The following is a 13,993-nucleotide window of genomic DNA, read 5'->3' on the forward strand; positions in this document are numbered from 1 at the left end:
GGACGCTGTCAGGAGGATGAGTGTAATCAGCCCGTCCGCCCTCCACCCCTCCGCCTCCTTCCCAATCTCCCCCCACAGCCCATGTGTCAGACAGTAAATATTACTGGCGTACTGACAGGCCTGGAGCCGTGACTCACCGTGTAAAATCGTTAATAAGCAGCATGATGGGGCCACTACATCCCAAGGTGAGATTGTAGGGGGCTGTTTTCATCCACAATTATCCAAAGGACAGCATGAAGTGTCCATGGCGGGATGATTTGTGAGCTGAAAACAAGAGTGCTTTATCTCGGCAAGGAGATGAGGGCTTGGGAGCAGGCAAGGGAGATGGAGAGAGGTCAAACGGACAGGAGTGAGTTTCTGTATTACAAATCATTGGTCCTTACTGTTGGTTTGTAATGCTTAAAAAAAAAAGTACAGCTGTTAATGCAGTAGGCTAGTATACAACCAGCAGCCATATCACCCTGTAACCCAAGACTGGTAGCCCACTGAAGCTAAGCGGGGCTGAGCCTGGTCAGTACCTGGACGGGAGACCTCCTGAGAAAACCAGGTTGCTGCTGGAAGAGGTGTTAGTGAGGCCAGCAGGGGTGCTCACCCTGTGGTCTGTGTAGGTCTGAACACCCCAGTATAGTGATGGGGACACTATACTGTCAAAAGAGCACCATTCTTCGGATGAGACGTAAAACCGAGGTCCTGACTCTCTGTGGTCATTAAAAATCCCATGGCACTTCTCGTAAAGAGTAGGGGTGTAACCCTGGTACCCTGGCCACATTCCCTCCAATGGCCCTTGCCAATCATGGGCTCCTAATAATCTCCATCCACTGAATTGACTCTATCACTCTCTCTCCTCTCCACCTGTAGCTGGTGTGTGGTGAGCACACTGGCGTTGTTGTACTGTGGCTACGTCACATCATCCAAGTGGATGCTGCACACTGGTGGTGGTTGAGGAGAGACCCCGACATGATTGTAAAGCGCTTTGGGTGTACAGTAGTACATATGAAAGCACTATATAAATGCCTCATTCATTCACAACAAACCCAGGTCAGACATTTTGGACCCACTTTATACATAAGTGCTGTGTGTTTGTACCCAAGTGGGAGCTGATTATTTTATTGCCATTTATTAATACATTTTAGATAAACAAAATATGAAGTGGTTAGAAGCAGTATAGATAGAAGTATAGTTTTGGTTGTGCTATGTGGCTTGTTTCTGTTTTATTGTAAGAGACCGGGAGAATAAGTCTTGCATGGTTTCGTTCAGTAAACATACTGCCAAGTTAAATGGCTGATCAATCAATTTCACTCGAATCGATCTGAATCAGTTCAGCTTGCGTGCACACACAGGGAGCCACTTTATTGTAAATCAATCATTTTGAAAACATCTCACAAAGGGGCCAGTCCATACTAACAAGCCATAAATTTAAACCTACAGGGTGCCACCCTTATCAGCCTACAAATCAGGAGCGCAGCCAACATCTGTTCTGCTTCCTCCTCTTTATTTTGGCTTGGTGGGTCGAGCTCAAATCTGTAGTTTTCAAAAGACAAGGCACGTAAGATCAGACTAATGAAAGGTTTGATAACACTCATAGTTTTTTCACAATCATAGATTGAGGGGAACACGTTTTGTAACTATAAAAGTGTCTTTGTAGATATAAAATGACTTGGAATTGAAATCCTCACATTCTTATGTAGGCGATGTGTGCAGTAATTCAATTGTGAGAGGGGTTATCTGTCACTGTAAGCACTTTTTTTTTTTAAATGTTAGCAGATGTTTGGGAAAAGGTGTGTTCTCTGCATCCAGTACACCCCGTTTCCTACACCACCACATATTTTTGGACTGTAACCATGTCCATTTGTCAAAGATGGATTGCCTAATTTCGAGTGTATATCAAGTAATGACGCAATATACCAGTCACCTGTAGAACACAAATACATCAATTTTAATTGAGAAAATACAAAAAGAAACCATGTACAATTTATGTACAAACTTTTTGTACAAGACAGTATGTTTATCAGCAGGTTATATTTGACAGAATCAGGTAGATCAGCTTCAGCACCATCAATTTCTTCACGTCTGGTGGTCAAATCAGTCAAATTCTGCTATGAGAAACTCCTTTATCCTGTAATGAATATGCCAATAATTACATGTATATATGGATGTTTTGATTATTTATTGAAGTGGAAGAAAAGACAGCAACAAAACAGTAATCCATATGCAAGTTCAGCATGTTAAGACTTAATTCCCCTCCAAGTATTTATTCTGTTACAGTGTATCTTCTTTATACAGTTTCTAAAACTTAAATCTGTCCTTTACAGTAGAATAAAATAGCCAAAATATGACAGTTGTGTATTACATAGCACATCAGTAAGGTTGCTTTATATGTTACTTTAATTAGAACACTCTTGAATACAATGACAGGTGATCGAACTAAACATTATAGTCAGTTCTACCCAGCATCCTTCAGCCATGGCTGTCCCCTTTTTTTGACTTTTACAGTATCAATAACCAAGGTGCTAGGATTTCAGCAGCTTGTATAGGCACATATGTCATATGCCTGTTTGAATGCCACTTTTCGCTCTAGTGGGTCTTACGGCGTTCCTCCTTTGGTTTTTTCCTGCACTGCCTGGCACTGTCCTGGCATGGAGGCAAGGATGGCTTGGATGTTCTCCATGCCAGTATTAGATGCCACAATATTCATCCACTGTTACAAACCAATGACTGACTGATGCTGGTAGACAGATACATTTCATGGCACTGTAGAAACTGAGATATGTGTACACTGTAGTATCTTCACAAGATGTACAAATAAATTGCATGATACTAAAACATTGCACATTTGTTGCAGTGGAGAAGAAAATATCAGTATCACCTCATACTACAAAAGGTAACACAAGAAAATGTAAGCCAGCTTTATTTTGTAGCTTTGTCATCAGGATTGCTACCTGAGTATGTGTGTTGAAAGAAAGAAAAGGGTCTGTAAACAAACAACCAGGTTTGACTATATGTGACTGTAATGGATTGAAATGCTGATGACAAAATGGAATGTTAAAACCTGATGGTTAATAATCCTCGAGAAGAAAGAGCTAGTTTGCTTTCTGCTTCCCTCAACGTGCATCTACACTTTTCTCATCAAATGAAACCTGCTGTCTTTACTGCGCCATCTGCCTTTGTAGTTTCATTAAAGGAAAAGGACCTTACATAGAAGAAAAAAATATTTTCAAAAAATTGGACATTTAACTCCAATGGATTCCTTTTTTTTTTTTTCTCAGGCTAGCAAGTATGTTGACAATCCAATTATACATACAGTTTACTCACATTAGTATTATTCTTTTTTTATTCATTTATTAAGAAATCTACTTGCTACAAAGTGTAACACCAATGTAATCACAATTCAGAAAATCACTTCAGGACCAAGCCTAATTGTCCAATAGACAAACAATAAAGCTGAGATCCTTTTACTTGAGAAAATAAATGTGGACTAGAACGGGCAGAATTTATATTCTTTTGCTCAATGGGTGGACATGTGCTAATGTCTCTTTTCTTACATCTACAATCATATGGCTATTAGCTCACTGCTGATCTGATCAAATTACGTTTGCACAAGTGCTTCAGCATGCTCTTCTCTTTACAGAGACCTAATTTAGGTCAAACATGGCTAATATCACTATAACTCTACCCTCATTACAGAAAGAGCAGAGCCCCTCCTCATGCACATCTCTGAGTTCATGTCTGTCTGAGGATCAACATCACTTTACCTGGAATTACAGAAAAGTGTCATCAGTCATTCAATATGGGTTATGATCTCTGTTAGCTTATGAAAATGAAAGCATATATGCTGTTTTAGTAGTAGAGCTCAAAGTCCTTCAAAGCAGCCCATGTGAGTGAGTATCAAAGAGCACTCCAGATGGAAAGCTGAAATTGTACCGTTTTGAATCGGGTTCACAGATGTTTGACGTGTCCCAGTTGATGGTATGTGATATGTTGTGTTGTCAGGGGTAAAACTGAACTGCTGTGCACTGTAGCTATTACGATATCTTTAAGATACATTTAGAAATAAAGTTCTCTGATATGTATAAAAATAAGTACAAAATGATTACGCTCATGGATAAAAAATAAGTATGTACTTATGTATAAATCTGACAGAGCACTTGAAGCAAAGTTCAAAGGTCTGTGAAGCATATGTATCAGTATAAGTTCTACTTTAAAGGTACAACTTAGTTGTGTAGCCTTGATAGCAGTGAGTGACGTTCAAATGCATTCAGTCCACAGCAAGAATCATCCACAAGTTACAACTTTGACTGATAATTGAACATTATGATTGAGCTTATGCATTCGGTCTAGAGTTTAAGGCATCACAGTTGGTCACAGGGAACATCCAAGCACTTTTCAGCCCCTGTGCCAACCCTGTGTCAGGCAGTGGCTACACCCAAAGGAGGAACCAATGACGCCCACTTTTCGCAATATGTGGCATTTTCAATTGTAGAGTTTTTATTTCAGCGTAAAAGCTCAATCATTGTTGAATTATCAGCAGGTGACAGTAGTGTTTCATTCAGTTGTATTAATAGCAGAGCCGCAGACGCAAACAAACATGTTATAAGCCTCGATCACAGACAGTTTCCCACATCAACAGTCATGTATGATGGAAAGACATCAACAGAAGTAGTGCATATCCTCAGTGTATTGCCAATTCCGAAGAGCTACGTTGGGGACGACCATTTGCATTAGGTACAGCAAACATTTCCATCAGTCTGTAGGGATGCAAATGGGCATCCTTTCCTGAGCCAAACGTTCAGGCAGCTTTCGACACACACCATGCATGAATACAGTCACGCAAACACCCGTTTCCTTGAACAAAGCCATTCGTTTAACAGCCTCAGCCTGTGACTTCAGCCCAAACTCAGAGGAGAACCGAGGGTAAGCTTTGACTCTTCTGTGAGCAGTGCTTGAGTTATTACGCGGTAGTGCAAAATGAAATGGACGACAGATACGCAACTCAATCGGCGGGGCTAATCTTTGGGTAGTGTTTGGATGAAGTGAACGACAGTGACCCTCATCCTCCATTATAGCACCCTCTGCATGGAGTCAGGTCACGGCAGAGGTGAGATATTGCAAAGAATCACAGGAAGTACTATTTGTTTTCTTCTTTTGTTTGCCTGTTAACATAATTTCAAAAAGTGCTAGGGGGCTGTACAATCCTTACTTGATTGTCATTATGTACATCACTATGTATACATATATAAAAGTATGGAAGTAACATTAAAGGTATACACATAGGAAGTCCTTTCCAGTTCTCGATCGCTTCAGACCCTTGAGTCGAACAAGGGAAGGACAATGTGTCTCCATCATCAACAGTCATCATTTCTTGATTAGCGCTCATCTTTTACAGCAGGATGACCCAAGTCCCTCAGTGATGGTAAAGGCCGGGGATTCGTTCAGCATTCATCTTCAACTTCTCGAATAGGTGGAATCAGACTGCTAGTGGATTTGTACTGATTTACTTGGTTGGCCATGTGAGTGCTCATGGGCTTGATTTGAATGTTCCTTGGGTATGCATTTTCTGCTTCATCTGTAAACCATCTCTTTTCTGTGAGACAGCCAGGCGGGAGAGAAGCAGAAGGCGAGAGAAACAGTGTTAATATCAGATCTTTAAAGCAATGTCATGCATCTCTCTTTAAAAGAAAAAGAAAAAAAAGAATACCACGCTCGATCTTTCTCTCTCTATACATGAACTTTAATTCACATTCAGAAAGACACAGGGTGAAACACACATTGTTGGATCTGGATTTCATCAGGCAGCAAAATGTACGGTATGTAAAAGCATTTACAGCCCTCAAACAAGGGTGTATTGTAGCCAAAAGGAATGACCCTCAAGCCGTGTACCACGTACCAGTTTTCACGTGATCTGGTCTTTGAAATTAGGTGTTTTATTCTGAAATGTTTTCTACAAGGACTTAAGCCACACGCAGGACCAGCATCTGTCCTCATCATATTCACATTCTCCTAGGCGGTGTCATTTTCCAGCACTCCAACATTTCCAACTATTCCTCCAACTTGAAATGTGCTGCACACCTTGGAGTGTCAGGCTGCGACGGGCCACGGGGGGAAGAGTGTCACGGCGAAGTCGTTTGATGTAAGTGGAGCTGTGCCTGAGGTGGTGCAAGGAGTCAGCCACCTCGCTCCGTTCCCCTGAGTTTACTACTGATGCTGGAACTTACATCGCCTCGAGACATCCTGTGGCTCCACAAGGGTTAAAAGAGCCAATTTCAGCAGCACAGGGACTCTCATCATGGTTCCCCTCTCACACGGATATTTGAGGTGAATTTAGGCTGAGAGCGGAACCGTGAGCGGAACGTGAAACCACTTTCGCCTGGTTTGAGTGGGGAACTTTTAACGGACCAAATCTATGTTTTTGAGGTTGTACAGTATAGTAATCTTACTTCCATTAAAAGATGTTATTAGGAATATAGCAAAGCTGCAAATATGACAAAAGCCACCAATGCATCATTAACAATTAACAATATTGTGCAGACAGGTTAATCAACCAATATCTGGAGATTGCAGATTGATCATTTGTAAAACAAAATCTATATACATTTAATGATAGAAAATTAATTGAAATTAACATGTATTTCACACAATATTTATCCAAATTTCAAATCAGAAGAAATATCTACTGTCAACACTATCAATAGATAATGCATTTTTTAACAAATATTATATAAAATACGTGAATCTTTGCAATAAATTTGAACAAGAATTCTACATTTTACATTTAATAAAAATTCAGATTTAACTAGATATTTTTACATATATTAGGCTTTTTATGTAACTATTATTAATCAGTTCATTATAGGATTTAATTGAACGGCTTTGAAAATTATTCGGATAATATTATATTATATGTGTATTTTCCAAATACCATTTTTTAATTGGATGACGTAACAAACAAATACATTTTGAGTAACTACCTGCAGAAACAATGTGCAGACACACTGACCTCTCACACAATGCAGTTTGTCTTAGAGAAAGAAAGAAAGAAATAAAGAAAACCTAATGAGAGGTAAATGAACAAGAGGAACTGAAATAAGTCAAGGGGACTACTGAGAGAGATCACTGGAACCTATCAGATGGACGGAGGTATAGAGAGAGGATGATAGTCAACCGCATGCAATGCTGGGATGGTCCTGAGCATGACAAGAGTTAGGCAGTAGCAGCAGCCATTTGCTTTCAGTTAGAAAGCAAAGGTGAAAAGTAGGCATGATTTTCTTGGAAAGTAAAATCAAAATCCCCTCTCATAACAGTGCTCCACAAAGGACAAAGTTATGATTAAAAGATCCCACAACAGGTGCTGTATCATGCAGAATCATTAACTTGCATACCTGGGCCCATTCTATTCATCCTTGTTGCACTTTAGAAAAAAAAGTGGTCTATGTAAGTTTTACAGTGTTTAAGGCAAGTAACAGAATAACTGACATCATATGTCTACATTTTTAGTCTGGTTAACATATTGTAAATTAAAAAAAAAAATTAAATAAATCATAACCATCTTTATTTTACACTAATAGGGTATGATTCTTAAAAAAAAATCTAAAATGCTACTTCAAATATAAATTCAGTATTTAAGATTTACAAACTATTCAAAATACTTTTTTAAACTTCTTAATTTTTGTAGCTAGTAATAAAGAAAACAATGGATATAAAATAATCAAATGTTATCCAGATAGTACTGTAAAACTCTTTAAAAGGACAACATTTGCATCTCAAATCTCGAATATTAACTAATATAACCTACTTTTTTCTCTCAAAGGGGGAATATATTACAAACTCTAAATCTTGTTGAATTACAACTTTTAGGGCACGCATCGTAACAGGCACTGAAATCAATGCAGGGTTTTACAGCATCCCATAATGCCTTGCAGCTCCTCCATTCTAGTGAGAGATAAGTCTCAACAACAGCTTCACAAAGACTGTATATGTAGATGATAAAGATTTCAAAATGATCCACAATTAAATGATCCAAAATGCCACGAGAAATACACACCATAAGGGTTTCTGCACCTGCAAGGCATGTAGGGATGGTGTGAAACTATTTATGCTATGATAATGGCTCTATACCCTACCTGGAACATTAAAATAAAATCAGTAGACCATAACTAAAAATAAGCACAGAATAAAAACATGATGATGCAATTTGCAGTTCTCACACACACAAACACACAACAATGATTGGACAAACAGAAATGCAAGACATGAATTAATGCTGTTTCCTCACACAAAATAATTCAACTATACACAATTAAGCTTAATAATGAATATTAACTAAAATGTTCTAGAGGTCTGCATGGGACCTGCAAATTTCATACCATTATTAATCGTTCATATAGTTAACATTCCAAAATTAGGTTGATTGTGTCTGTACAAGTGCAGCAGCGATATGCAGACTGATGCTGGCATGGTCCTGGCGATGTGGCGATGATCAAATGGTCTTAGAGCTCAGTGTGTGGTCAAGGCAAGGGCCACATGCACATTACAATGAAGCAAACTCACAAACAGAACAACAAACGCTGGGTACAAACACACACACACACAAACACACGCGCGCACACACACACAAACACACGCGCGCACACACACACACACACGCACACGCACACGCACACGTCCTTTTTGTACGAAGTGTGCTGAAACCACAAAAGTTAACAAGCACACACATACACACTCTACTGGGTTAAAAAGAGAAATAAAGGCCAACTTACTTCTGTTTGTCACGGGCTTCACGTGCTTCACGTGCTTTGCTGCTGCGGTTCTGTCGGTTCGTGGCGGGGATGGAGTGAACAGACGAACTCTTCTTGCTGGATGAATGAGAGGAATGGGAGGAGTGGGACAGGCTTGCTCGGGACTGGCCCGCGTTGTGGTCGAACTGCATCAGACAGAATATCAGGTCCGTGGGCACCAGCTCAAACTCATAAGGCGGGTTTGTGATGACATATCTGTGCACATGGAAAAATGACACTTATGTTCAGGGATATCATGCAGGAGGAAATAAAGCATTTACTTCACTTGTTTTTTAAATTTATTTTAAGATGTTTGCCTTTTTGCACTTACAATAATAATAAAATTATTAAGTGTGTATTTAAAAAAAAAAAAACTTTATCCTACTCCAGCTTTGTGTGGATAAAGAAAAAACAGAAAAAAAGAAAGAAAGAAAGAAAGAAAGAAAAAGAAAGAAAGAAAGAAAGAAAGAAAGAAAGAAGAAGACCATATACCCTCACGACTATCAGATACTATCAAATTATTTGAATATATTCTATAATGTAAAGTATTCCTGTGATGGTAAAGCTGAATTTTCAGCATCATTACTCCAGTCTTCAGTGTCACATAATCCTTCAGATTTCATTCTAATATAGGTGCTTATGAAACATTTCTTATTATTGTCAATGTTAAAAACAGCTGTGCTGCTTAATATTTAGTTGGAAACTGAGATACATTTTTGGAGAGATTCTTTGATGAATAGAAAACAGCATTTATCTGAATCTTTTGTAACATTAGCCGCTTTTCCACCGGCCGGCTGAACGGTTTTAAAAATAGTAAGGAACGGTTCCGGTTATATTTCCACTTGAGCTTAGTTCGGCATGACACAATTACAAACCATTCCCAGAATTCTCAGCACGGTAGGCTAACCATGCAGAACCGTGCTGGTAGAAAGCATTAAGTGCCGTTGCCACTCAGGATTCTCAGTAGCTGAGTAAGCGTGCTATTTAAGCGAAGTAAACACAAGTTAATAAAATTAATTTCTGATCATCCTCTATATCGCATCAGCCTTATACATCTCATTCCTCAGTAAACTCTTCTGTTACAAAGAGCTCTGTTATCAGCTCCACAGTGGAAAATGAAACCATATCCGCACTGGCTGGGCCGGATCAGCACGGACTAGAACGGTTAAGCAATGAGAACAGTTTGGCACGATGGTGGAAAAGCGGCTATTGTAAATGTCTTTATTATCACTTTTGAACAATTGTATGTGTCCTTGCTGAATAAAATTATTGATTTCTTAAAAAAAAAAAAAAATTGTGTATCTTATAAGCAAGCATAATCTTGTGAAGATTTGTGTCAGGTGTTCCTCTATGTTGCCTAGGTAGGGAGCTCACTAGGTGCTGGAACTGAGTTTATATTAATAATGTAGGCTTCACTACAGCTGGACTACATGCCTAGTGAAATAAAGGACAAAAACTACTGACACCGAGGTTAATAGGTAAAATGGACAACTCACCTTTTTGTGCACTGGCTTGGTGCACCTAAATGTGCATCTCGCAATCTATAGATTCCAAAGCACAGCATGTTGTACGTTTTTAATGCTTTACAAAATAAGTCTCCGTAGCAACCACCATCCTGAAAAAGAACACAAAATAGTGCTTTAAGCGTTCATTCATAACATTTAAATCAACTTATGCTTATTTCAGGCATGACAAAAGCAACTTCAGCAAGTGCAAGGGCAGGTGTTGTTTGTCTCATTCTCAGCATTTGTATCCTAGTACAATGTCTACACTGCTATAATGAAATGTGTTGCATTCTTACTTGGATACAGAAATATCATGATTTAAGGCAACATTATTTTTCACCCACAGACTTTGCGTATTCAGCTCGTTCACTTTGTATTAGCGGGCAGGGGAGGCGTCGGACGGGGAACGAGCCCTGTTGGGCAAAGTGCCAAAACTTGTCAGCTCCTCTTAAGCATCCACTTACCCCCAAGTCTGCGAAGGGCCCATCGTATAGGGCCAGCTGGGCGACCCGACACCTGTCCCTGTTAGCCAGCGTCTGTGGCGTGCTGTAGCCACCTCTCAGCGCGTTCTCCTCAGCCAACAGGCCCTCCAGCTCCGGAGTGGCGCCTCCCGTGACCAGCGTCCGGATCAGGGTGAGGATATTATCATTGAAGTATGTCTGCCAAGATAAAGAAGAGGATCCGGACGTGAGCACCATTAGAGTCACAACTCAAGACAGTCAGGAATTTGGAGCTGTCCTGAGCACTGTTATCTAGACCCTGATCTGTCTTTTCGCATTTCACTCCCTGGGAAGGGAAGAGACACGGGAATGCAATTACGCCAGCTGTTGTTGTTGTTGTTGTTGTTGTCGTCGTCTCCTCCCCACGCACATTCATTTTGGTAACACCAGCCACGCTTAACAGGGGAGCGTTTTGCACACGAGGACATTTTAATTATCATTATTGTTGCTAATTGTAGATTAGATACAGTGAAGAATAGATAACACAACAAGTCGTGGACATTTTTCTTATACAGTGGAGTCCAGAGGTCCGAGACCACTGGTGCATTTTTCTAACAGTTTGAGAGAATAGTTAGATTCGGAGATCTGAAGCCATTCAGCTGCGCACAATTTCAAGATCATTTGCGATTTATAAATTTCACATCTGGAAGAGAGGTTCGTTCTCTGAATCACACGTACGTACATTTGAGAAATGATCGCAAAATCAAATGTAGGACGGTTTTCTATGCAACATTTTATAAATGAGGCCCCATATCTTTAATTAAAACCTGATGATTCATGATATCTGGCATTTGTTAACATGGCCAATGTTACAATTTGATTAGTGACCTACAAATAGTTATTATTCACTTAATTTCATTTACATACTACAGTTTGGGGCAGGTAAGAGTTTTTATGTTTTTAAAAGAAGTTGACCAAAAACAGTAAAACAGTAATATTGTGAAATATTAATACAATTTTAAATAAATGTTTTCTATTTTAAAATATTTTAAAATGTCATTTATTTATAAAGAATTTGGATTCATTTAAATTTAGCTGCTGAATTTTCAGCAGCCATTACTCCAGTCTTCAGTGTCACATGATCCTTCAGAAATCATTCTAATATGGTGACTTGATGTTCAAGAAACGTTTCTAATTATCAACATATTTTTGTGGAAACCATGAGAGAATTTTTTCAATGAATAAAGTTCAAAAGACCAGCATTTATTTGAAATTTTGATCTTTTGTAGCTTTCGTGTACATATCTTTACTGTCACTTTTGATTATTTGAATATGTCCTTGCTGAAAAAAAAGTGTTTTTAAATTAGTTAAAAAAAAACAATTTTAGACAGTAGTGTGTTTTACATGTTTTAAATCCTAAAACTTTTGGTAATGATTGCAGGTTTGAATAAGATTTTGTATCTTAGACTTTCGAAGCGATCTCTGACTTGTGGACCCCACTGTATCTTGTCCATCAAATATTCTTCAGTGTCACTGATGATAAAGTTGTCGAATGATTAACGTGTGAAAAATATAAGATTCTACTAGGATCATGAGGTCGTTTGTTCGAGCACCAGAGGGCTGTGTCACCGCGAGCTCGCGCTAGAGTGACACCTCTCTGGGCCCCTGACAGCAGCATTCAGCCCAATGATGGATGAGAACTGTCTATTAGCAGGCTTCACCTTTGTCCACAGTGAAATGCACTTGAAGGCTGCTTTGTTCTAGCTTCACTCAAAGTGAAAGCTACTGGAATTAAGCCATCATATGGATAAGGGGATAGCAGCGGTCGTAGGTGGTGAGGGGGAAAAAGCTGCAAAGAAGAAGAGAGAACGAGGGGAAAAGGAAAAAAGGTATGTTTCCTAATCTACCCAAGATGACATTGTTAGGAGATTAGAGCTTTTGGACCCCAAAGCAGCCCACCTTGCGTGTCAAGGCATACCATTAAAGAAAACTTGAGCACTTACCTTGTTAAAAGATCTAATAAGACTCTTGAAAGTTTATTTCATGACACATTATATGAGGAGTCTTGGCAACAACTTTCCTTTTGATGTCACCGCTGCTGACAGTGCTGTCTGATCAATGTGGCATTTCATTTACCAACCTCTGCCTACTGGTAACGTCTGAGCCCTACATCTAAAGCACTGCACAGCCGGAGGATGTCTCTTTCCTATACATTATTTCAGAGGATTAGCAGTGAGACATGCCTTCATGTAATTCTATATGACATGCCATGATGGGAGAGAAATGACTGTGCACCTTTTGACAGGTTGCTTTGTTCACCAAATCACTGGCTGCTTTTGAATGCGAACGGAAAGATCATCTGACGCCTAGTAGATAGTATGAAGGATCCTTCACACAATTAAAGGATCTAAATCGACTTATTCAGCAGGGATAATTTATTTAAAGGATTTATGTATGCTAATCTGTTTAAAGGAACTCAAATCAGTAAATAGGTGTCAACGTGGCAGCTGTTTAGCCACTAACTCACCGCACTCATCAGGGAGTCCAACACGCTGACGGCGAAGGCAGTACCACAGGCAAACGGTTGGGTCAGATACAGCTCCGTATCTGGGTCGTCATCATCGTCTTGGTCCAAAAACTGAACGTTGGAGTCATTTACTGCAGTAGAGAGACAGAAGTTTTACATCTGTGCAAAAGAGACAACCAATGTCCTGCAAATGGTGAAGTGGTGTGTCTCACCAACCATTGGTAAATGGGTCCATGAATACAAATAAACAATGAGCATAAATAAATCAAAAATTGCATGCACGTCAGTGGGCATGCATTCTGGAGATACCTATATATTGAAATATTGATATCTGCACAATGCAGTGCCTAAAAATGGTGGAATCCAACTTGAAATGAAAATTCTGTCTTCAATTACTCACCCTCATGTCATTCCAAATGTGTATTATGAAAAATATTGCAATTTAAATCATTAATCACACACAAAAAAATCTTACAACCCAACTACACTTGGCACGTTCACGAGAGAAGTCGTGCTGTTTGATCTACAAATGGATCGTTCTTTTGAGTCATATCGTGTCAATGACTTGTTTGGTTCTACTTCTCAAAACTGATCGGCACGATTTGCTCATGAATCTGATGCAATGATCTAGTCACAGCCGTTAACATATCACAAGAGGGGAAGATTATCGGTGGATAATGACTTAAATTTATATCTGTTTCTCAGACAAAACTATTGAATGACTTCAGAAGATGTGGAATATAGTGTACA

At 39.3% G+C, this 13,993-nt stretch overlaps 1 protein-coding gene across 6 annotated transcripts in view; it reads right to left on the minus strand.

The window, feature by feature from the left end:
* Positions 1 to 1,914: 1,914 nt before the first annotated feature.
* Positions 1,915 to 13,993, minus strand: part of kcnma1a (potassium large conductance calcium-activated channel, subfamily M, alpha member 1a) — a 185,309-nt gene continuing 173,230 nt past the window's right edge. For 5 of the 6 annotated variants that reach the window (XM_079855911.1, XM_079855909.1, XM_079855910.1 and 2 more), the window contains 6 exons: positions 13,244 to 13,374; positions 10,741 to 10,935; positions 10,268 to 10,386; positions 8,754 to 8,987; positions 7,377 to 7,405; positions 1,915 to 5,581 (listed from right to left, as the gene is read on the minus strand). In XM_079855911.1, the coding sequence (XP_079712037.1) occupies positions 5,430 to 5,581; positions 7,377 to 7,405; positions 8,754 to 8,987; positions 10,268 to 10,386; positions 10,741 to 10,935; positions 13,244 to 13,374 (860 nt within the window). In that variant the 3' untranslated portion in view covers positions 1,915 to 5,429. The remainder of the gene's footprint in view (positions 5,582 to 7,376; positions 7,406 to 8,753; positions 8,988 to 10,267; positions 10,387 to 10,740; positions 10,936 to 13,243; positions 13,375 to 13,993) is intronic. The other variant, XM_079855912.1, reaches the window with a different exon arrangement.

This window comes from Squalius cephalus (genome assembly GCF_949319135.1).
Source record: "Squalius cephalus genome assembly, chromosome: 21".
NCBI classification, from domain to species: Eukaryota; Metazoa; Chordata; class Actinopteri; order Cypriniformes; family Leuciscidae; genus Squalius; species Squalius cephalus.